This window comes from Sebastes umbrosus, chromosome 13 (genome assembly GCF_015220745.1).
Source record: "Sebastes umbrosus isolate fSebUmb1 chromosome 13, fSebUmb1.pri, whole genome shotgun sequence".
Taxonomy (NCBI): Eukaryota; Metazoa; Chordata; class Actinopteri; order Perciformes; family Sebastidae; genus Sebastes; species Sebastes umbrosus.
In genome coordinates, this window is record NC_051281.1 from 17,808,744 (window position 1) to 17,832,396 (window position 23,653).

Below are 23,653 nucleotides of genomic sequence, written 5' to 3' on the forward strand. Positions count from 1 at the left end.
TGGCTGCAGGATCTGGGTCCTTGTTGATGACTGTAAGAGCGACCAGATACCTGGTATTCATTACAAGCCTATTATAATGTCAAGTCTGTAATACATTTCCATTATACTAAACACACAGTGTTACCATGAGGACCAACTCAAGCACAGCAGTACAGATGGGCTCAGATTGTGAACATGTGACACTGCAAGTATAAATCTAAAACAGATTTTGGTGCCTTTTGGTGCCTTATAGGAGAAATTCGGATTTTGTATTTAATATAATATAAATAAACAATTTAAAAATATTGTTGGCTTAAAAGTGTTAGTTTAACTACAATTTACACTTTTGTTAACAAATAAGCGCGGCCATGCCCCCCAGAAGGTGTCGCCCTATAAGCGACCGCCTATATGGCCTATATGCCTTAAGCCGGCCCTGGACATAGTAAGGAACCTCCTCATGAAGATGAACATTGACAGTAATCTTTTTCCATGTGTCCAAGCCTATAACATGCTTTAATAACTCAGGGGATGTGTTTCCTTTAGTAATATGAAGGCTATTTTAACAGAGACTGTGCATTTACTGCACTGCTGCTGCTGCTGCTTTACATGGTTTGGTGGTCTTTCGTTCATATCTGAGGTTACTGATGAATACATACATCAATAAATCCAGATTTTTTTTTGTTTTTGCTTTGCTTTGCTCATTGTGAAACAACAAAATAGTAAAAGCTTCACTTTAAATGGAAACAGGAAACTGTTTTTTCCCAATGTGGAATGACCATGAGTGTGTGTTTCAGGCTCATTAGTAGTTATATAAGAGTAATGGTCCTTCCCTATATGTACATATTCACAATGCACAGATTTGATCATTTGGGATACTGTCATTGTCTTTTGTCAGGTTAGAAGCTTCACTGCACAGGAAATCATTAAATAGACAAAGCTTCTTCCACGCCTTTTCCAGAGCTCCACCTTAAAGTTCATATTATGATGTGAGGAAATAAGCTTTTTTTTTTCTTTTTTCTTTTATTCAAGTCTAACTAGACACTTGCCAAATGTGACAAAGTTTTCCAGCCACACCTCTTTCAACATCAGCAAGTTGGCACAGGCTTCTGCTGACATCAGTCTACCAACAGGAATGAGTTGAGTCACTTTTTTGGGTGTTCAGTGACGCAGCTACCAAACTCAAGTGCATCAGCTGGGTTCACACATAATAAAGCTTAATTGTTGGTCATGGACTAGTCATGGACTTGTTGCAATAGTAGAAGAAAACAAGCTCCTTTTGATTTCTTTCCAGTTTGAGAAAATAAAAGTAGAAAAGGTTCTAAATTGTAATATAAAAAGGGAAATGGTGACAATACTGTACTTTGGCTACATCATCCTGAGGGAATTCCAGCCACTTCTGGAATCTGGATGCAGTATTTGTGCAAAGCTCAAGTTCAAGATCTGTTCGCTCTTGAGCTTTACAGTTCTTGTATTGTATTTCATGTATACAAATTGGAAAATAAAACTTTTCAAAATGATATAAGTAAGAATTCTGAACCACATCTTGAGCCAAAGTTTTAGGACACGTGCAACCCCTTTAGTTTATGAAAAATGCATTCATTTCAGTCATCAGCATTATGAAAACCATGTAACACTGACTTGTAAACCTTATCATCACTGCCTTGCAACTAGATGTAATGCCTCTGCACCAAGCATTAGGAGTCCAGATATCTTTGGCAACACTAGGTTTCCTGGATGCTGTCTGACATTTCAGCCAATCAAATCTGACAACAACTCAAATTCAAGTTCGGTTCGCTCTTGAGCTTTAAAGTTCTTGTATTGTATTTCATGTATGCAAATTGGAAAATAAAACAGCATTTCAAAATGATATAAGTAAGAATTCTGAATCACATCTTGAGAAAAAAGTTTTAGGACACATGTAACCCCCTTAGTTTCTGAAGAAATGCATTCATTTCAGTCATCAGCATTATGAAAATAATTGAACTATGCTATACTATTAACTATACTATTAACAATCATTTGTAATGCCTCTGCACCAAGCATTAGGAGTCCAGATATCTTTGGCAACACTAGGTTTCCTGGATGCTGTCTGACATTTCAGCCAATCAAATCTGACACACAACTCCAATCACCTGCACCGTGAAGCTACCAGGTTGGATCACTGACCTTATCATTATAGGACGTCTCCTCAGCTTTTTCTGTCCCATAATGTCTCATCAACGCCGGGTCCAAGCTCCTGGTCTGTCTCAGTCTGCGCTTGGAGATAGTTTTGGGGCTTAGCGAGCAGGAGAAAACGCTGCTTAACAATCCTTGAGCGGACATGTCTGTCTCTCTGTTAGTTGCTCAATAACTTGTTGTGATTATAGAAGTGTTAAAGAGATGCATATCTCTGCTACAAGTCCAAACGGAACGAAGGAGTTTGCAGCAGCAGCAGCAGCGTCACCATGCTGGAGAGATTACGAAATCTGGAGTCCCCTAGTCACCCTCCTCCCCCCTCCTCTTCCTCCCACACACTCTGACTCACTGCTTCCTCCTCTCATGATTTTATTAACGAGAAATAGTATGTTAATTTCCCCTTAAAACACCCAAACAAACAACGAAGCTTACACCGAGACCTTTAGGGCAACAGTGCTTTGTTTACGCGCGGGTGTGTCACAGTGCGTGCGTATTTACGCGCGTCCTCCTGCTGTTAAATTAAAAAGGTGAATTATCATGCACCCCAGACAGTGTTCTAGCACAAAGGGAATTAAGCTATCAAGTATGACTCATGCAGTTTATTAAAAAAAACACTGTAAAAAAAAAAAAAATGAGCCACTAGAAACAAATTAAATATTCTAGTAGGTTCACAGCAGTTATATTTATTTATTTATGGCAATTATTTTTATACTTGAACCAAGACACATCTAACTCAATTTTAAATATAAATATAAACATCTAAATATAATATAAAAATGTCCATATTAACCACAAATATACTGTATGTTTCCAAGTCACTGTAAATTATTTAATACACAAACTTTTAGAATGCCACAAACTTAATATCGTGACAAAGACTCGCATTGTTTCTAGGACGCCAATAATGCTGTTTCTTTTTTATAATCTGGTTATATCCTTATCAGTAACTGGGTCGGTGTTATTTAAGCTGATGTGAACATTTTTATTATAGTAGTTGCTGATTTGCAAGGATTCTCAGCATCTGAATTTGTAGTGGAGCACTTTCAGAACCAGAACACATCAAACAAACTTCAACTAAAACTATTAAAGGGACTGTTTGTAAGAATCAGGAATGCTTGTTAACAGAGACACCTGTGGCCGTTAAGTCAACGAAAGTCTGCGTCGGGCTCGCGCTTGTGCTCGCTCTACATAGACATGAACGAGCATCGCTCAAAACAGTGAGGCGACACACGTCAGCTAAAACCACAATATCACTCTATATTTCACCTGCTTGGCAGTAATGTTAGCTGACCAGACGAACGTCTCTTCATGAATCAATGCTGATCCTAGTGTTGGCTTTTCCTGCCTCAGCCTCGCTACCGCGGCCGGAGGGAACAGGGAAGACACTGGAGTTTTGGTCGGAGACGATAACGTAACTCGCTGCGGAGCCCCGTCACTTCACGAGACACAAAAAACCTCTGTTGGTCTGGAGGAGCTGCAGCAGTTATTTCTGCACAAACATCCACCGTACATTCATTAGATATTCTCAGAGCTACTAACTCTTCTGCAGTGTGTAGTGTGCGCGCATGCACGTGAGGTGGAGCGAGCTGAGTGAAGGCAAGCAGGCAGGCAGAGGAGCAGAGTACAGCAGAGACCAAATCTACGGTCTCCCCCGCGTCCTCCGACCGCGGCCAACATTGTTTTGCAAGACGGGCTTCACTAGATATAACTTTGCAGTTTTGGTGCTTCTGTGTAGTTTGTGTTGGAGTCTTGTCTGAACAGCATAGCCGCACGCGAGCGCGCATGAGACACCGACCCAGATTGATTAATACGTGTAAGAAGTTACAAACAGTTCCTTTAAAATCAACCTTTTAATTCTTCTAATTTGGCTCCCACCCGTGTTCAGTCTCATGAACCCTTTATAATGACAGAAACATTGAGCAGCCCACAGTCCTCTCTTGACCACACCACATTTTTTTCCCTCACCGTAAGGCAGTTTGAGATACTTGGCATTTAGTGCCCTGGGAACAGACTCTTCCTGTGGGAGCCCTGGGGAAGGGACCTGTGTGATAACATGACATGTGAACCAGCACTGTATGGCCACGATAAGGATTCATCAGATACCAGAGTCTGCCAAACAGACAGGGGAAGTGGTGATAAGGGGGGCGGCTTTGCGTTTGATCCACTTATGTGGTGGTGGCGAGGTTTGGAGTAGCTGATTCTCATCAGACTTCCCGTTATGTCATTTTTCTCAGTGGCACGAGTGCGGCCTCGGGAGCTGACATCCACCGACCATTTAAAGGATGTCAGAATAAACGTTTGGCCCACGCAGGTCATGTACGTGGATGTTTGGAATACCTCGCAAAAAAAGTGTTTGCCTTGGTTTCAGATACTTGCATTCATACTTCTAATGGAAAGTTAATATAATGAGCTTTTGTTAAATGTAATTCATATTTATTTATGATGATTGCTCTCTTGATCAGCTGAACAGCTTTTCCTTTTACAGTGGGAATATAATGAGCAGTACAATGTGCAGTCTGCTGTTAAGTTTGCTGTCTCACAGGTTTCTGGGGATATATGTGGGAGGTAGTTTTTGCTAGTGATTTATTAGGTCAATACTCTAGTGCCATTAGATTTGGAGTGGGATATTAGATGGAAACAAATCAGCCACCGGTGGAGCATTTAGATTCTCTTGTATATATACTTCTCTATGTGAGGCTATAAGATCTGTTATGAGAATATGATGACTACAGTGTTTGTCTACAGCTTTGCCATCAAGTGAAAATATTTTTGTAAGATGAATATTACATATTTAAAATCATTTAAAAAACACTGTGGACCGGCCACATCCTGTATAATATGGATGAGAGGTTGTACTTTAGGACTTATTGGCTATTAAATGGTAAGCACTGACTCTGATTTAGTGTGTAGTTGACAGGCTGTGAATGATTGTATGAGAAAAAGTATTCTTCTTCTGTGAAAAACCGACCACTAGACAACGGGCCACTAGATGGCAATAGTACACATGCATTGCTGAGTCAGATGTGTTGTACTAAAGACTGATTTGGAGAATTTACCTGGGTTGTTGCCGTGATTAAGCAGCTTGGGGGCCCTTCAGCAAAAATGAGTTGCTGGGTTCCTATTAACTCCCCATTCAACCCCCTTCTATGTGCACTGTGTATATTATTTCTATGAAAGAATATTACAGCCCCAGGTTTGTTGTGTGGTAATTCTATTAAGCACAAATTAAATTAGTAATATGCACCTAAGTACATGTATCATTAACTGTAAGATTTTGACAGGGCCTTAAAATCAGGCTCTTCTCATGCGAGTCAATATTGTAGTTTAGTGGTGCTTCTGATAGTCTCATATTCCCAAACAAAATTACAATTAACCATATTGCCACACAGCGAACCTGGGGTTTTTTGTGCAACTGATACAGGATTTAGACACAATGAACGCAATACCTGTACAATACAATGTCAACAAGTACATTAGCAGCAAATTCTACCTTCAGTGAGGCTTATATTATCTTGTTCAACTGACTTACTGTGACAGATTCAACCCATGTTTGAGGCCCTGGTTAGTGGTGGAGTTAGATTGGTTGATTGCATTTTGTGGAAAGAATAATGTGAAAGAAATTCAAATCAATGAGCCCGTTCTCATTCCCAGGGCGTCAAATACCAACGATATGTCACGGCTGTTGACATCGTCGCACAAGGCACTCTTTAGCGCTGGTATGAGACGCACCGGGCCCACCCAAATTAAGTAATTCCAATATGTTATTTCCATGGCCTAGTAAAGTTCAATCAATATTTGTGAACATGAGCTACTCTCTCTCAAAGCCAGAAGCTAGAGAAGTAAGTCTCCCAACAAACACAAGGCTTTCACCCAGGAGACCATTGTTTGTGATCTTGTGAGAGAAACAAGCTACCAGGTCTATAGAAACAAGCCCAAAACAAGTGACCTTACCTTCCTGCCACAATATGAGAGAGAGAGGCAGCCACTTGATCACTTCATATATATGTATGAATTTATTTTGAGAGAGACAGGAGCAAGCCCAAATAAGTAACTATACTTAAGAAACAAGCCCAAATACTGCAACCCGCGACTCCCAATATTTGTAAGCGACTTTTCAGGAAAACAAGCCCAAAGTCGCTTATAATAAGCGGACTTGGCAACTCTGTTCGTGTCCCGTGCGTTACGTTTCACTTTCACGTTACAATCAGCTCTTCATTCGTGTCCTGTGTTCACAACGTCAAGTCACATTTTCACTGTACAAATGTAGTAATTTTAAACCCAACCATGTTTTTTTTTTCCAAAACCTAACTATAGCGGTTTTGTTGCCTAAACCTAAACAACTGTTTTTGTTCAATTCACAATATAAAACAAGTGTTTACTGCGACCGTAAGGTGAAGCTGAGGGGCCTGACAAAGCGTCAGTATGTGACGAGTTGGGATGAGAATGTGTTGGTATAATATAAAGTAATCCAATAAATAAAACAATGTAGAGTTAAATCAAAACTCGTCTGACAAAAAAACTGAACAGGCATATTTGATTAGATTTTACCGTAGGTAGCCCTTTAAGTTAAATATGAAAACTGTATGCAACCATTTTAAAAACAGGTACACGAGAGGCTCTTGAGGTCAAACTCATGCGTAGCTACATACTGAAGTATCCTGAAACCATGCCAAAAATGTAAATGAAGGAACAGTGCATCATTAACCTAACTTAACATAACTTCGCTTAGCCCTGATCAAATGCAGTGCTTCCTTTCTGTCACTTGTCTGTGCTGGTGTACTGTCATGCTCAGATTTAGTGCAAGCAGCCCATGGCATCATAGTGTCATGAACCTTTAATGATGCACATTAAAGAGTGAATCTGTCCTTGTGAGCCTCCAAAAGAGAGAAAAACGTCGCCTTTGGAAATATTGCCATTCTGTTTATGACACATATTTCTCTTCCATTAGTGTGCAGATATTGAGAAACAACCCTAATAAGCTAAAACAATGAATGGCTGACTCAAATTATAGCTGTATAGGAGGGATTTATTTTTAAATGGCTGTTACGTCATTGTGCTGTATGCCTCCTTTTCTTTATTTAAGGTCTCAGCAAAATGGTAGGCTTCACTTTAACACAGCAGAGATGCAAAATGTTTACTCAGTGAGTCATCGCAGACATCCCATCATTTTCAGGAGACTGTACAGTCTAAGACTCAAACATGTGTGCAGCTCATGCCTCCCTGGTGTAGACGCAGTCGGTGCAGGAGTGAAAAACACTGCATTGAAATCTGAGATGTCAAGACAAAACACAGTTTCCAATCCCTTCAGTAGAGTGCAGCTCTATCAGATTGGTGACTGCCATTATTACTCCGATTACCGTCTTACATTTGATAGCACATCTTCTCCACACTGAAGGGGAAAAATGGGAGTAATGGTGAGAGGAAAATGCAATCTGGATGTCAGACAAGCACTTGATTAACCACTTACAGAAACAGTCTCTGCGTCAGGGCGAGGCCACGCCATCTCCCATTTCCACTCAGCCCGATCCCTCAAACATTACTGGCCACAAGGTATTGATTTTTCATTCTTCTCAATATCCCCTTGCCGTTAATAGAATTTACACCAGACTATCAATGTTTCAAGGAGGCCTCCCCCCCTCCCGTCAGCACAGTGCTGCCGGGATCTTCTAACCCACAAAGAGGGCATACTTGACGCTTGCCCTCCATTAGCACCATTTGTGAGTATCTACCTGAGAGAGAAGACATGGAAATTGACAATACGGGCAAAAATGAGATTTGCGTTAGCAGCAGTTTGGACAAAAACCAAGAGCAGCAGAGGTGAGTCTGATGCGCTTTCACTTCTTTATTTTCACACAACTTTTAAAATGATTGATGGAGACGATAAATGATGAGCAATTTACGATATTTAGGATTGAAATATGTTGGTCCCCCACCCATCTGTATTATAATCTAATCTATAACTGGACCAATATAGTTTGTGGGCCACAAATTCTGCCTTTAAATTTACGCTGAAAAAGGTTACGCGTCATTCCAACTATAAAAAAAGCATTTGAAAAAACATTTAGTTTGTTTAGGGCTGAGGTATAAAGACTAAACTATATGTATATAACCTCAAACGCATGTGTAGCTTGGCTACTGTACAACATGCAATATAGACAAGTTCTGCTGAAAGTGCTTGTATGATGAGCTCTCTATATAATATCCTGAAATTATGCTAAAAAAAATGTAAATCTGTGACATTCCAACTATAAAAATGCATTTGAAAAGACGTTTAGTTTGTTTAGAGGTATAAAATTAAACTATATGTATAATTATAACTATAAAAAAATAATACAGTTAAAAATAAATATTGTTTTTTGGGGACAAAACTAATAAAATTCACAAAGTTCTGTGAAATGATTCCTATTTAAAGTGATAGTTTTATTAATAGATGACTGAAATCTGTAATAATTTTCCTTTCTCCATGATCACATGCAAAAACCAATTATCTTCCATATCGTCAGGCTAATAATTATCGTAATCCGTGGCATTACAAATGATGTGTGTTCTCACAGATGCTGGCTGATAGGCTTGGAGCCCGGCCTGCGGCGACGCAGTGCTTCTGATTCAAGTGACAGCGTCGGCGTGGTGACCTTAGCAGCTTTCCATGGGCACATCGATTTTCGTCCCACATTACAGATAATTGCTGGATGCTGTGAAATCTATCCTCCCAGGCCAGCAGGGAGGAGCTTCTGCAGTGTGTTGACACGAGAGTAGCTATCTGATTTGAGGAATGTGATATCCTGCGATCTCATTGACAGCGATTGACTTCTGAGTACTTCCTGTCTATGGTATGAGTGTGTTTAACAGCTTATCAGGAGAGCTGTGTTCATGCCTGCTGGGGTTGTTAGTGCTCTACTTTCCTGATAGTTAATTGTGACCAAGAAAATACTCTGAAAAAGTTTCTTTAAATAGTGCACTTTCAAGTTAATGTTTGATTTAAACAGCAAGAACACCTTTAATGAGAGCAATGGCTTCGTCCAGCTCCTTTAATGGCTTTCCAATTTGCTTAATTAATTATAATAAATGACCTATTTGGTATTCTTCTTTGATGGCAAAAAAGATAATTATCCTGATTCAGATTTGTTGCCAAATAGTGTAAATCACATTATTGGAATGAATGCAATCGGCAGCTTTAACAAACGCAGCCGTGACCTTTAGCGAGGGCCAAGCAGTAGCTCTTACTGTATTAATATGAGTTTTTCTGTTCTGCATGGAGCGACTCTCATCATTTTATGCAAATGGCTGCATCTACTGTTTGTTCTGCTCCATAAAGTAATGAAAGAGTCACTTCCTTCCTGTTATTATTATTATGTGATGCACATTTTTGCTTTGATGGACTGAAAATTAACTTTTGCATGTGGAAGTCGATGCATCTTTTGCTTTTGCTTATTTGTTTCAGCCATTACTTATTAGTTATTTTAGAGCACTGGGGTATTTTTTGTTATATTTATCAGCCGATTAGACTGTTGTCAGGCTATTAAATAGGCATTATCAGTCGCTATGAGCCCCATAGATGTGGGTCAATAGGGGCCTACTACACCCACTAGTAGGTTTTATCATCTATTCACATGGTAGATCACCGAAAGAAGGTATAAAAGAAAACAACAGGGACCTCTAGTGACTGTAGTAATTGTGACAGGAACAGAAGCGGAAGTCAGGTGCTGTAGTACAGACAGTGTGAAACTCCATAATGGAGGTTGGGGACAATAGATGGGACACAAAACACAGGCTTTACACCCAGGAGACTGAAGTTTGCATCGCGTGTGAAACCAACAATGTGTAGTTGTCTTACTGTTTGTAGTTATTTTAACCCCAAATACAATGTTTTTCTCTAAACTTAACAAAGTGTTTTGTTTTTTTTGCCTAAACTTAAAGAAGTTGTAGTTTTGTTGCCTAAACCTAAAGCAGCCGTTTTGTTTGTGTTCAAAACGTGACATTTCATTCAGTTTTACATGTTGCCATTAAGTTTCACTTTCAATTTCACAACGTAGTAGGCCCCTACTGACCCAATTCTATGGTGATTATAGCGCTTGATAAAGCCTATTTAATGACCTAATAACAGTTGAATCGGATGCATTTGCCCTTTAGTGTATTTAACTAATTGATCAGAAATTCAGAACTGCGTGTCGCTGTCATATAAGCTGTCAAAGCAATTTGCAAAAGGAGCATGCAGCGTCACATTGTTCTAAGGAAACAAATGAGCCATCCACCCACGCACAATGAACAGCACATTAAATCAGATGAGTCTCAGAACACACACACACACACACACACACACACACACACACACACTGCCTATCATCACTGTTTTGACCCCAAGACAACATGTTAAATGTGATCCTCAGTTGTGTGACACTGTGTGGGGTTATATTGCACTGTGAACATCCCCCCTGTGCCCCCCTCTAAGTGGTGCGACCTGTGTGTCACGGAAAAAACAGGCCAGTGATGCAGCGCGCTGTGGCCCAGGGGCGAGTGTGAGGCCACATGATTGGATGGATTCATGTGCAGTATTTATCTCGCAGAAAGGTCTGCTTTTGTCTAACCACACACAGCGCTCCATTGTGGCCATATGGCTCATGCATGCACAGCTAGTGTATGTGCAGAAAGAGAAACAGTGTGCACAAATTTGCACAATTTACTGAGCATGTTTCTTTACATTTATAGCAAGAAATGTGGTGATGAAAAACACTGTCTTTGTTTGGAAGCTGGGCTTCCAGTTGTCAGAGGCTGCTGTGTGTACATGGCATGGGATGTGTTATGCAAGCAGTTCTATTTGCTTGCAGAGGCAAAGACACGTGCCTCGCTTCATAACTAATGGAAGACTGTGTATGCCATTCATGCATCAGAGAGTCTGCTATAATCCAGCGTGAACTCTCATGATGTTAAAATGCCATGGCTTTATGGGAGAATGCCCTAAATATAAAAAAAAAATTATAATAAAATGTATGAAATATGCTGTATTTATTAGATTAAGAATACAGCATGACAAGCTGCATTATATGACAATAGATATGTGTGCAAAAGACATTGAAAATATGAATAATAATAAAAAAATACCTGATGCTACTGTATAACATTTAGGTTAAGGTCTAATTCTGTGGTTTATATAGGATTTAGGTTTGGCTCCGTTAAGGGTGACAGTTGGCAGGCAGATAGTGATAGAGTTTGGATTACGGTTGAAGCTTAATTTTTAAGCTCTTCATGGATGATAAAACACATGGCATTTCCAAATGCATCGCACGGGAGATCAGATTAATATTTCAGATACCGCAATTTGGTTGTGCGTTGAAATATTGTAAATAATACCATCAAGATAAAATGTTTGTTTCAGCTGCTGGAAACACTCAAATATGTCTTTAACTCTCCCGCTATGATCGTGAAATATGAAATATGAAAAACACCACAGGTGAATTTCACCCAAACAGGACATGTTTTTCCACGAGAGCCTTGCTCATTGAGGCAGCCTTAGCCAGCACAGCAGCCCCATCGGAGTCCAGCTGTTCAGCATTGATCCCTCTGTGTTTTCTGATGCACTGGCCCGGAATGTGATGTTATTTCATTACCCAGGCGGAGGCGACAAGCTCGGTCTCCTCCCCCAGGGCACCGGCCACTCACTTGGACAGGGGCGCTGTATGTAATCATAACTGGAATGGCTTAGTCAGACAAGCTCAGCTGCCTATATGGAAAGTCCAAATCAAGCAGGGAGAAACTTTAGAGTGAGGAGGAAGGACGGGAACACACATCAGTGAAAGAGGCTTTGAAAGGCCTGGACAGGAAAAACAGAAACAAGTACTGCATTAAAGACCTGTCACCAGCAATGGACCCAGACGACAATGAACTCGGCATCTTCACTGTCATTCAGTGAGTAGTGTGCTGCGGATCGCTGTTCTGTGCTTACTTTATAATTCAGTCAGAGCTGATTACTCACGATATCTCTAAGGATGAGCGCACTGATGGTAGTTATAGCAGAAAAAGTTTGGTTTGTTAAGATGATACATGTATTAGAGCAGTTTAGCATTTCACTTCAGCCTAACATTTTGATGAGAATTAGTGACTCAATGATGTCTTTTCTTTGTTGTTGTGACTGACGGTCACGGGATACCCTATTCTTTACTGCTGCATCACAGTAACGATGTTTTGTACGTTCCTGTGGGATTGGCATGGTTTTTCTTTGACATTCACAGCCCTCTTCAAAATAATTGGTGTTTACAACTTTACAACAAGAAGTCTTTCGCTTATATCTTCATACCTGAGTGACAGTAGCTTGCTGAAACCAATGATGTATGGCCTTTTTCACAGCCACATTTTTGACATGTCATAAAAGCACTGCTGTAATTAAGAACTGTTGATGGCTGCGCTCCATTCAGAAGTGTCAGTTCAAGGATCCTGTTATTGTGCATGCTCACAGGCTGGCTTGGCTTACTTAAATAGAACAGATAAATCAATAACAGTACTGGTAACACCTGTGCCTATTCTGCTATAACAAGTGCCTGCTGTGAAGAAGGCCTGAGTGGGTGTATTCTGAGAGAGCAACAAAGAAGAATAATGTTCTAGAGATGCAACGTTAAGTCGGTTAATTGATTGATTTTTCTGATTGATGAATCGTTTAAAGTTACGGTGTGTAACATTTCGGGGGATCTATTAGCAGAAATAGAATATAATATTCATAACCATGTTCTCATTAGTGTATAATCACCTGAAACTAAGAACTGTTGTGTTTTTGTTAGCTTAGAATGAGTCCTTCATATCTACGTAGGTCCACATTTGCAGGGAGTCCGCCTTGTCTCTACAGGAGCCCAGAAAGGACAAACTAAACACTGGCTCTAGTGAGAGCCTTCCTTGTTTTTACGTTACCTGAAGGCCGGTAGTTTTCCAAAATGCTTGTGAAACTGTGGTAATGTGAGCCGGCGAGTGCAAAACCGTTGTACCGCCAGTCATCGTCTGACTTCCGCTGCTCCTAAAGCAGTGTTATCATAGTAAGGATGCCCTCTGAGCGAGGTGTATGGCGTTACCACAGTTTTGCACTCGGTGACACACGTTACTGCAGTCTTGGAAAGGAAGGAGTGAGCGGAGGGGTGCTCAGTTGGTTGCAATCTGCAACCACACCACTAAATGCTGCCACATTCCTGCCTTTGAAGGTAGTGTGCAGCATTTAGGGGGATCTATTGGCAGAAATGTATTATAATATTAATAAGTATGTTTTCTTTAGTGTATAATCACCTGAAAAAAAGAATAGTTGTGTTTTCGTGTTTATATCTACATACGGAGTCGGCCGGCATGTTTCTACAGTAGCCCAGAACGGACAAACCAAACACTGACTCTAGAGAGAGCCATTCACATTTTCACGTTTTCTTGTCAGATACCGTAGTTCTCCTACACGCTTGGCACACGGGAGGAGTTTCAGCTGGTTGAAATCTGAAACCTCACCACTAAGAGGCCGCTAAAATCCTACACATTGCACCTTTAAGTCATTTTTCAGCCTCTCAAATCTGAAAAAATCATGCTTTTCTCAGTTTTATGTGTCATTATGAATTGAATATCTTTGAGTTTTGGACTGTTGGTCAAACAAACAAACTCTTGACAAACTCTATGAAACTGGGAGGGACATTTTTCATAATTTTCTGACATTTTATAGACTTAATGATTTATTGATTAATCGCAAATTTGATCAGCAGATTAACCGATAATGAAAATAATCCTTAGTTGCAGCTTTATAATGTCCATAGGAATTTAAATGAGAACAGTTCATGGAGCTGTGGTGGACTGGCTAATGTCCATGTACCCGGCCTCCTGCCCAGTGCATGCTGGGAGAGGCAACAGCCTACAGCGACCATGAACAGGAAGATGAATGGATGGATGAATGTACCAAACGCGACCTGCCAATGACCCACATGAACACGTTTGATAACCAGCACGTTAACCAGACATACAGCACCAGCAGGTGTCGAGCATCCTGGCAGCGTCCCTGTTGTGTTGTTTTATTCACTCCACACAGAACAGGGCTAGAGCCTCCCAGTGTTACTTTGAACTTTATCAGGAGGTGTAGTGAAACTGGCACACCGAATCCATAATCTTTTCAAAGCATAGCGTAACTCAGCCAGGTAACACTTCACTTCTTATCCCAATTAGTCACACCACTGAATATTCATGGCAAAACGGCGTTCAGATCTTTAAACTCCCTACTAAAGGCTGTTTAATTCACGGAATAAATCAGCCGCGGCGCAGGCATAATTAGTGTCGAGCTAACAGATCGGGAAAGTTGAGGTACTGAGGTGGCTCATATTATAGGCATGATGACAAACAAACAAAACGCTGCAGATGTCACAGTTAAGTGTGGTTTCTGAGGACAGTTGTGGCCGCTGACACACATCTGGTTGAGGTCCAAAGGCCTCTAATGCTAAGTTGGGATCAGAGGGCAGTAAAAGCTCCAAAGTCACATTACTGTACCGCACACTGAAGTCTATAATGCTGCCCAATCTGCAGAATAACTCTTCACATGGAAACAGCTGTCATGCTAGTTTAGAGCATTGAGTGTACATTTATGCCCTTGCTATCCAGCATGGTTAGCAATTCATGCAAAGTGGTTATGCTCCGCTTATTTTTGCTTTTAAAAGGCAAGCAATGTGATCCAAAGGCAGGGGTTGCAAAATTTGAGCACTGCTGGGTTTTAAGTGGCCGGGCGTGCCAGAATTGACTGAAATCAGCTGTTTTTAAAAGGGAATCGTAGAGAGAAAGGAGAGTTAGGGATCAGCAGGGCAGCTGGGTTTTATCAGTCAAAGCTTCAGCCATATAGTCTCCTTAGATCACGCTCCTGTCTGACCCTAATATCCTCTGCCACTCATGTTGGCCTCTGGGCCGCGAGCCCACATGGGCAAACAGAACTGTCCAGAATACGCTGAGTCTCTCGATCCTCCCGCCACAGGACACCGCGGTTGCGTTTGAAGCAAATCGTCAGACATGTTCTCCCTCGCTCGTCAGCGCATCCTCGATGTCTTGTGTGTACTCCTTCCGGAGACGTATCATCAGCTAAACTGTTGTGTTTCAGAATGAGATTAACACAATGATTCACTCCACTTTCCTTTTTTTAAACAATTGGATCAGCGCTCTCCTCGCAAGCTCGGAGGTTTTAAGTAAAAACCTGTCAGAGGCGATCGTGAGCTTCACCTTTTTACCCGTCTAGCTGCGTCTTTTCTATGGCGGCAAACAAATGTGAGCCTGAGTGGAAGTGACAACATTCTTTATTGCATGTATCACTCTCAGCAAAGGCACATTGACTCACCCTGCAGAGCCTCACAAGTTGTGGCATTTTAATATAGGATGGTTGCTACTCGTCTGTGGAAGCACAGCGACAAATCGTAGCTTGAAATTCCTCAACTAGTATTTGTATTCTGTGTATTTGTATTTATTTATCCATCACTACCTGACATTTTTATTGATTAGAGTGTTTATTATTCCGTCAAGGCCCCCGGCAAAGATTCACACTGAATATAAATAAGTAGGGGGAATATCTCCTTTTTTTAAGGTTGTACTATTTAGAGTCGAGTACTACGTTTGTCTCCACAGTTTATTGACGTTTTGAGCTTTATTTATTGATGACAGCCGTATTCAAACATCTTTGTCGAGCTGTGTGTTTCCTGTCGGCACATCACAGATCGGGATAACAGGGTCTGTATTACTGCGAGAAGTTCCTTTTTATCAAAACCCGTCTGATCCACATGAAGAAGTATCAAACCTCCTGGGATCAGAGACTAATTGGCTCTTGGTGGTTTTCGACAGAGGTGCCTCATCCGTGTGGTGTTTGATTTATGAAGGGGTGATTCTTCCTCTTTGGGATAATAGACGAACGGTGATTCTTCATCTGGAGCCGCGGCTGAAATCGGGAGATACCCTTTTGCCGAGTTACGCCGGGACTCTCGTGCTCATTTATCAGTTTACTGGTGTTTTGAAACTCTGACATGAAATAGAAAGTCTCAAACACATTGAAATGAAATCAGATGAAGAAAAATATGAAAATTTATGGAGATGTATTTCAACTTAAAAAAAAAAAAAAATATCACAGAGGAAATTAGACGCTTGAAGCATCTATTAACATGCAGCTGACTACTTGAAGCCTCATGAATCACAACAGCCCCTCTGGACATTGATTAATCACACAAATCGTATTATCTACTGTGGAATTCCATTCTGCATTTCACGATCTAACAATCCTGATCTTCTCTTGACACCACCGTTGCATCAGCTCTGTGTTTGTTTGTTTGTTTGTTTGCTTGTGTCGGGCGGGTTGCTAAAATGTTTGGAGGCCTCTCATGAATGACCTCATTGAGGGAAAGCATTTAGCAGCTGAACTGTTTTGGAAAGGTCAAAACAAATGCAGTGTACAGTATGGGCATCCTAATGTGCAGCTGTGAGGCAGAGACCTCAGCTGGGGAGGAGGGAGGGGGGGGACACTTTAGGTCCTCCCGTCTCTCCAGCTGCTCCTCTGTTGCACTCATCATCATGCAGTGTGTCTCCGTCATGTCATCTCTCTCATCCTTTTCAACCTTTTCTAGAAACACACCACCTGGTTGAGGATTGATGAGGCTAGCCTTTGGGGAGTTCTTGGATGCTGGCTGCATCCTTTAGTAGTAATTCTTGTTGGCCCTTCGCTGCTCAACATCCTCTCACATTCCTCTCTCTTCCACTCTCATCTCCCACCACCATCGCCACCCCTGCCTGTCCCTCCCACCCTCTCTACGGCTCTCTCTGCCTCTCTCCAAAGCTGTTGTTACTGTGCGGCTCCCGCACATCATTCCACCGCGATGGAAATTAAATGAAGGTGGCTTAACGCAGCTAACAGAGGCATGCTTTGAAGGATGTAACCGGGGGGGAAGCTGCTCTGCCAGATCCTTTTCCATGGGCTGTGGATTTGCGCTGCCGAGGCGAGGACACAGCAATCACTCAGCCATGCAGAAGCCCAGACAACAGGACTAATCTCTCCACCTGACTTGTGGAAGCTCCACTTTTTTTTTTTTCTCCCTGAATTATTTATTCCTCGCCGCCAAAGACAGTGTGGGACAATGGAGCCGGAGTGAAGTAGATGGTCAAATTTGTAGCTTTGACTGCAGTCTGCAGCACACATGGATGTGTTCAGCTTTGTGAAGATGCCAAAGCTGTCAGGGTGAGTCCGATGGATGCTGCTGCTGCTGCTGCTGCTGCTGTGTGTTTGTTCTCTAGGTGGTGTTTCGTATGTTCATAATTTAGAGAGTGGGACACGTGATTAAAAATGCTGAGTTATTGATTCCTCAAGAGAGCAAGTTGTGCAGTCATGTATGATGTGAAATGAATGAGCAAGTGAGGGAGATGGGAGTGGGAGGGTGGATGCAGAAGCTGATGCGGTTCATGCATCTAAACTGTCTGTATCAAAGTTCATAAATTTCTTATACTGCAGACAGGAGCCGTGGTTTGTTGCTCTATGTGGTGTCATGAAACCATGCATGTTCTGAAACACAGCAAAGATAATCTGCAGATTTTAAATCACTTCAGTCAAAGGGCCGCGGGAGAATTCACGGCAGAGTTCTTAAACATCATATTTTGGTAATAATGCAAACACATCTTCTTCATTGATATTTCTTTGGTCATTAGAATGATTAAATATCTGTGGTTATTTAATATGAGTGGTAAAATTCACATATCTGTGGAGGATGAACACTTATAGATGATGTAGAGGAGTTGAAAAGAATATAAACCTTCTTCATTTGGACAATTTCACTGTAAGAAAGAACTGAAAACAGGGTTTGTTTGCTCTTTTTTTTTACAAGGAGTGATTGCAAGTATGTGGTATGTGACGTATATGTGAAAACTAACAGTCTCGAGGAATTCATTCATTCATTGCCAGGGGCAGACGCCTCACCTTATGCACCCATGGGTCTGCTAGATTGAGTTGATCGGCCCCAGTGGACTGGGCAGTAATCCTAATAGGGGATTTGGCTCCATCAGAAACACTACAGACCACTGGTGGTGGAAACAGCTGATTATAAATGGGACTCATTAAATCTTTATGTGTCACAAGAATGCAAAGCATTCAGTGCATTTCATTTCACTTATGAGTCATCAACAGACTGCACGGGCCTTTTTTCAGTAGTTTTTTGAATAGACAATTACAGCAATTTACTGCAGCACTGAAGCATATTATTGCACCTCATTATTTAGTTTATTTCTGTCAAATCACAGTGTCCTTTTTTTTTTTAAACATTCCTGCAGGAAAGCGAGCAGCTAGCAGGGATTTTCCATCAGGTGATAGGCCCGTTGTTTTCCAGTAAGCATCCCTCCACGGCAGCATTTATAATGTGGCTCCCAGTGGACCACCAACGTCACAGCACTGACTCCTGTCACTGTTAATAATGCCACACAACGCTGTCCCTGATTATGAGTTACCACTGCTACACTGGCGTTTTTTTTAGTTTTCTCCTTCTCAGCTGCCAGCAAGAATTTCAGTCAGCAGGATGCTGTTTTGAAAAGGCTGCACAGAAACCCACTGTATGTTTTTAGAGATGTACAAGAAAGGGAACATTTTTCCTCATTGTCTCTTCCTGCTGCCTCGCAACGCCCCCGGACGTGTGCTGCTGTCAGAAACAAAAGCGTGCTCATTTTCCTCATTTATTGGCAAACATTTTCACGTTTGATTTTTTTTTTTGTTGAAAGATAACTAACTCTTCACCATCTGTCTTCTCGTATCTAAAAAAGCAGTTTAACCGAAGTTGTTAAAGCGGCTCTGATTTGATCTTTCCGTGTAGAACTTTGGCCTAACTTAGCTGGAAGTGCTGCTACACTTTTAAAATGGTGTAATAAATGGTTTGTCTACGGTGATCAGATGTCCCGGTTTGTCTGGGAGTGTCCCGGTTTCAAGCTGGGTGTCCCGAGTCTCGACAAATATCTGTAAAACACTCAAATGTCCCAGTCACTCCCAAATTGTAATAATATTATACTAGTTCTCAGCGCTTTGCTACATAGATATTTATCATGTTCTGTCCCACTCATTATTATTACCTAACCCAATATGAAAACATAAACGATGTGCCACACGTCTGAATTCAACACTGATTTGTCTGTATATGTGTCCATCAATCAATTTATTGTTGTCAAGGCTGTTGCTATGACGATTGTGACTCATTCCGACAGAACACTAACTGTTTAGCTGAGAAAGTCGGTCTTTTCTAAAGAGATCCGGGAGGCTTACTCCTTCCTTCGTAAAGTACCCGGCAATGAAAATGCTGCGTTCTGCACACACTGAAAGAGTACATTTTTGGTGACGAGCGGTGAAAATGGCATTATATAAGATCATACTAAGACGGCCAGAATGCAATATACAATAGCACGCCTATGGTGCTCATACATGTGCTCATACATGTGCTCGTGCATTAACGTGCGGTACGCTCAAGGGTCCTGGTTTAAGGGTTTGAAAATATGGTCATCCTGTGGAGATAATGAGCATGAACATCACGCATTTATGTAGAAAGTGTCAATTACTACTCAGTCAAAGTGATCGCCTGACTCAATAGGGTTGCTAAAATGTGTGTGGTTGTATAGGTGATTGCTTAGCACGCTTGCATTTAGGGCTGGGCGATAATTCAAAATGATAATTTATCATCTTTTAATGGAATCGTATCGTGATGAAACCATATAACGAGATATCGTGATACATAATTACGTCGTCTAAACTGATAATAACAAGCACATACTAACTCAAATTTCTCAGAAAATCTGATCAAACTCACTTAAATCAAACCTAATCTGATTACTCTGTATTAGTCAGTGTGTAGCTGGAAATATTTATTTTTTCTCTATAATTTCAATCGAAACTGTTATGTTCATTTTGCACTAAAGTTCTTAATTACATGAGAATAAACTCAACTGTCAAGTATTTAATTCACATAGGAGTATGCAATGATAGGCTTTACCATGTGGTTATTTCATATAAACTATTGATTTATTGAACTACCAGAAAACATGACATATTACATTATCGAGATGACCTATATTGTGATCGATTTTGGCCATATCACCCAGCCCTACTTGCTTTGCATGCATTCCAAAAACAGGATTATCTGTTATTGTGTGATGATGCAACATTTTCCGTATGTAAAAGATAGATGTGTTCATTAAATGTGTGAGAGGAAATGTTTTTCTGGATGGCGTGGGCGAGATTTTGTCTCAACATGAGTAATATGGAAGAACAGTTAAAGCTAATTTGGTTGAACTGTGCGTGACTTCATTCCCCGGCTGTGTTTTCCTTCAAAAAATCTATTATGCACGCTATTGTTCGACATGTTTTCACTGCAAACTTTTTTCGCACAGGAAATCACTGGTCTGGACGCAAACTGATTAGCCTAAATGTTCATCAGAGTACACAAAAGACCAAAAGATCTGTCACTCTTCGCGGCTCGCATCAGAAGCTCTCTCAGGGAAGAGTGGATCAGAAATGGCTCAGGGTCAGAAACGGGAGCCAGCTGGCCGTGGCTGGACGAGGTCTCAGGCAACCATTTATTTCGCTCTGTCCTTTTGAGCTTTTAGCATAAAAGCAGCGAGTAGCACAATGAGGGGAAGGAGAACCCGAGTTCAGTACCCGCAGGGAAAGTTCATCACTATATTTGGTTGATGTTTTACATAGAGTACTGTGGTGCAAAGGAGGCCTGGGGAAGATGCAGAGTAATAATGAAATAATAATGACAATACAGATGTCTTTCTTTCGTTTTGTGTCTATACATGTGGTCTAATGAGAAATGTATTGTGTGTGCAATCACACACACAATCTCTGCAAGTGTGTTGCAGCAGTAGCTCTTTAGTAAGATAAGGGTGTTTTGCAGGTAAACTAGATTCAGGTGAGGTTAACTTACTCGCTGTAAAACAGCAGGAGGATCATCGAGGATGATGCTGTTTTATTCCAACCCAGAGGAGATTAACTAACCAAAACCCTTTTCTATATAGAGGCACCAGAGAGAGCTGCTCAGGATAGTGCAGTTGCCCATGGCAACAATATCAGTGCTTCCAAAGACAAACACAGAAATACAATATTCAGCTGGAATAATGGACAAAATAGACTCTCTCATTCTCAAGTGAGTGTACTCACTTCTAGTCTGATTCTGGTTGTGAAAGTGGTTTCTTGCATATCAAGATAAACACAGTGTTTCCTTCTCTGATGTCAAATAAACAAAAAAACACTGATGTATGAGTCACAGAATGGGCGAGAACAGCAGCATGAAATTGAGCAATTTTGTGTAACATGGCGATATTTTTGAAATCCCTAACAGCTAAGTATAAATAGCAGTGCACAGTGTAAATAGCAGATTGAACCGTGTTCTATTGTGCTGCCATGTTGACCAAAGGACTAGAGCCAAGGTGGTGGTTGGAGAAGTGGAACAGAGGGCAGATGTGGCGGTGCGTTTGTGCCCTCAATAGTCTAAAAACGATAGAGGAATAAGGCCTTTAATCAGAGAGGTTCCTCTCTGTCTGAGCCACTTCTCCCCCGGACTCCTCCCAGGAGACGGTCATCTCATCTGCCGTCTGGTCTCCACAGGTTTCATATCCACACAGAATCACATTAGCGGTCTATCTCTGCATAAACGTGTCTGTTTAACTCGAGAGCACTGAGGAAGCAGCCACCTAACCGCGTACCTGAAACAATACCTGTCACACAAGGAGAGCAAAAAAAAATATGTTTTACTTTTATCCGACTTTATGAAGAGTTGGGAGTCAGTGGAGTGACAGGCACAAAGATTATCACTGATTTCAGATCCACAGCGTGCAGTGGATTCAAGACATTTACAAATATTTTAATTATTCTATCTTTAAATGTCTGTGTTGTGACAGTGCGATTGTATTAAAGATGAAGTAGGTAGAATTGGAGTAAATATGATTAAAAAGTCATTTTTATATTTAAACAGTATATCCTGACAGTAGTGTATGAGACAGGTCATCTGAAAAAAATCATGTCCCTCTGTTTCCTCCGGTGTCCTCCGGTGCTCCTAATGGCATCTGCAAGATTTCACAGACCAGAGGAAAACAACCAATCAGAGCCGAGCTGAGCCCACCAGCCGGAACAAACTTTGTCATTATACAGCTAAACAGTATACTACAAGATGTTTGGCATTACAGTAACAGAATATTTATTCGTATTTGATCAGCGCTGCCTTGGTTGACCGTTTGATCGGAGTTCGCGAGTGATTGACAGCTACCTCTGTTGAATGAACAGCCAATAAGAACGCTCTCTCTCTGAAATGAGCTGTGTTTGGACAAAGTCTCCCGTCACGGGCTAGATAAATGCACCACCTTTTGTTTCAGAAAGCATCGGCCCTCTCCTCCACTTCTCCAACCACCACCTTGGCTCTAATCTTTTGGTCAACATGGCAGCAAAATATAACATGGTCCAATCTGCTATTTACATTGTGCAGAAGTCTAGTTATCTCTCAGAGCACTTGAATAACAATATGCTGAAAGGTTATTATGGAATTTTTTGCCCAATGACGCCAAAAATATGCTGCAGGTTTAAGTGTTTGTGTGTGTATTTATGCAGCAGAAACTGTGCTGAATGTTGCTCAAACGTAAGGAAATAGCCTGTTAATACATTCAATCCCTATAGGCTATTCAATCACACACACCAAACTGGCTGCACTGGAAGAGAATAATGTCATGTCTGATTGATGATAGCAGATGTAAAGGGGAATTTAAATTAATAGGATATTTCCCTGTCTCTCGCCCAGTGCATGCTGGGAATGCCGTAAGAACCGATAAGATAATGCAGACTTTGGTCCTCTGATGACGAGCACGTAAACGCCAATGAAAAATGTTGCTACCACGCACAAATGGGAGTCATCGACGCAAACTCTTCTCAGAGGAAATAACTTTCAGAGCAGCTCATGAAAAATTGCACTTGTTTAATTCTCAATATGCGTAATGGCAGGCAGAGTGTGGTTTCATATAGCCAGCCCTCATGGAGATTGTCGGTGTAAATTATTCAAACTAACTAGAGTGTCTGTGTTGGAATGTGCTCTTCTTAGCTGCGGCTTGTCTATAATGCAGTTACAGGATGATTTCAGCCTTCATAACACACCCGAATGCTTCTTCGCAACTAGCTCGTATTCAGAGTGATGAAAGCGAAAGTGAACGACCGTGATAAACCAAGGATCACATTGGTCATGCAATTTTTATGAGGGACTGAAAAGTGATCTTTTCCTCATCTCGCAGACAGACAGGACCATTAAACTCTTCCAAATTATAGTTGAACGACGGCCTCTTGTTCATCTGAATAAATATATGAAGATGGATGCACAAAATGAAGTCTGCACAAAAAAAAGTGTGCTGTAGTCTTCCAATTTAGATCATGCAACCTAGATCTTAGTTGCTGTGGTAACAAAGGCTTGGTGCCTTCAAATGGGGTCGTGTTTACTGTGGTCACGAGACGAGTCCATATGAACGCCCCCCC

The 23,653-nt window shown here is 41.2% G+C and overlaps 2 protein-coding genes across 8 annotated transcripts in view; one reads left to right on the forward strand and one right to left on the reverse strand.

Moving 5' to 3' along the window:
* The window catches only part of LOC119500712 (rho GTPase-activating protein 6-like), a 113,536-nt gene that overhangs the window by 18,272 nt on the left and 71,611 nt on the right, over positions 1–23,653 (reverse strand). The window contains exon 1 of one of the 3 annotated variants that reach the window (XM_037790568.1): positions 2,146–2,485. The exons of the other annotated variants lie outside the window; for them this stretch is intronic. Coding sequence (XP_037646496.1) covers positions 2,146–2,301 — 156 coding nt within the window. The 5' untranslated portion in view covers positions 2,302–2,485. Of the gene's footprint in view, positions 1–2,145; positions 2,486–23,653 lie in introns of those variants that run through there. 3 annotated transcript variants of the gene reach the window in all.
* Positions 11,343–23,653, forward strand: part of frmpd4 (FERM and PDZ domain containing 4) — a 36,790-nt gene continuing 24,479 nt past the window's right edge. For 2 of the 5 annotated variants that reach the window (XM_037790560.1, XM_037790562.1), the window contains exon 1: positions 11,346–12,057. In XM_037790560.1, the coding sequence (XP_037646488.1) occupies positions 12,014–12,057 (44 nt within the window). In that variant the 5' untranslated portion in view covers positions 11,346–12,013. Of the gene's footprint in view, positions 12,058–16,621; positions 17,354–23,653 lie in introns of those variants that run through there. The other 3 variants (XM_037790561.1, XM_037790563.1, XM_037790565.1) reach the window with 2 other exon arrangements.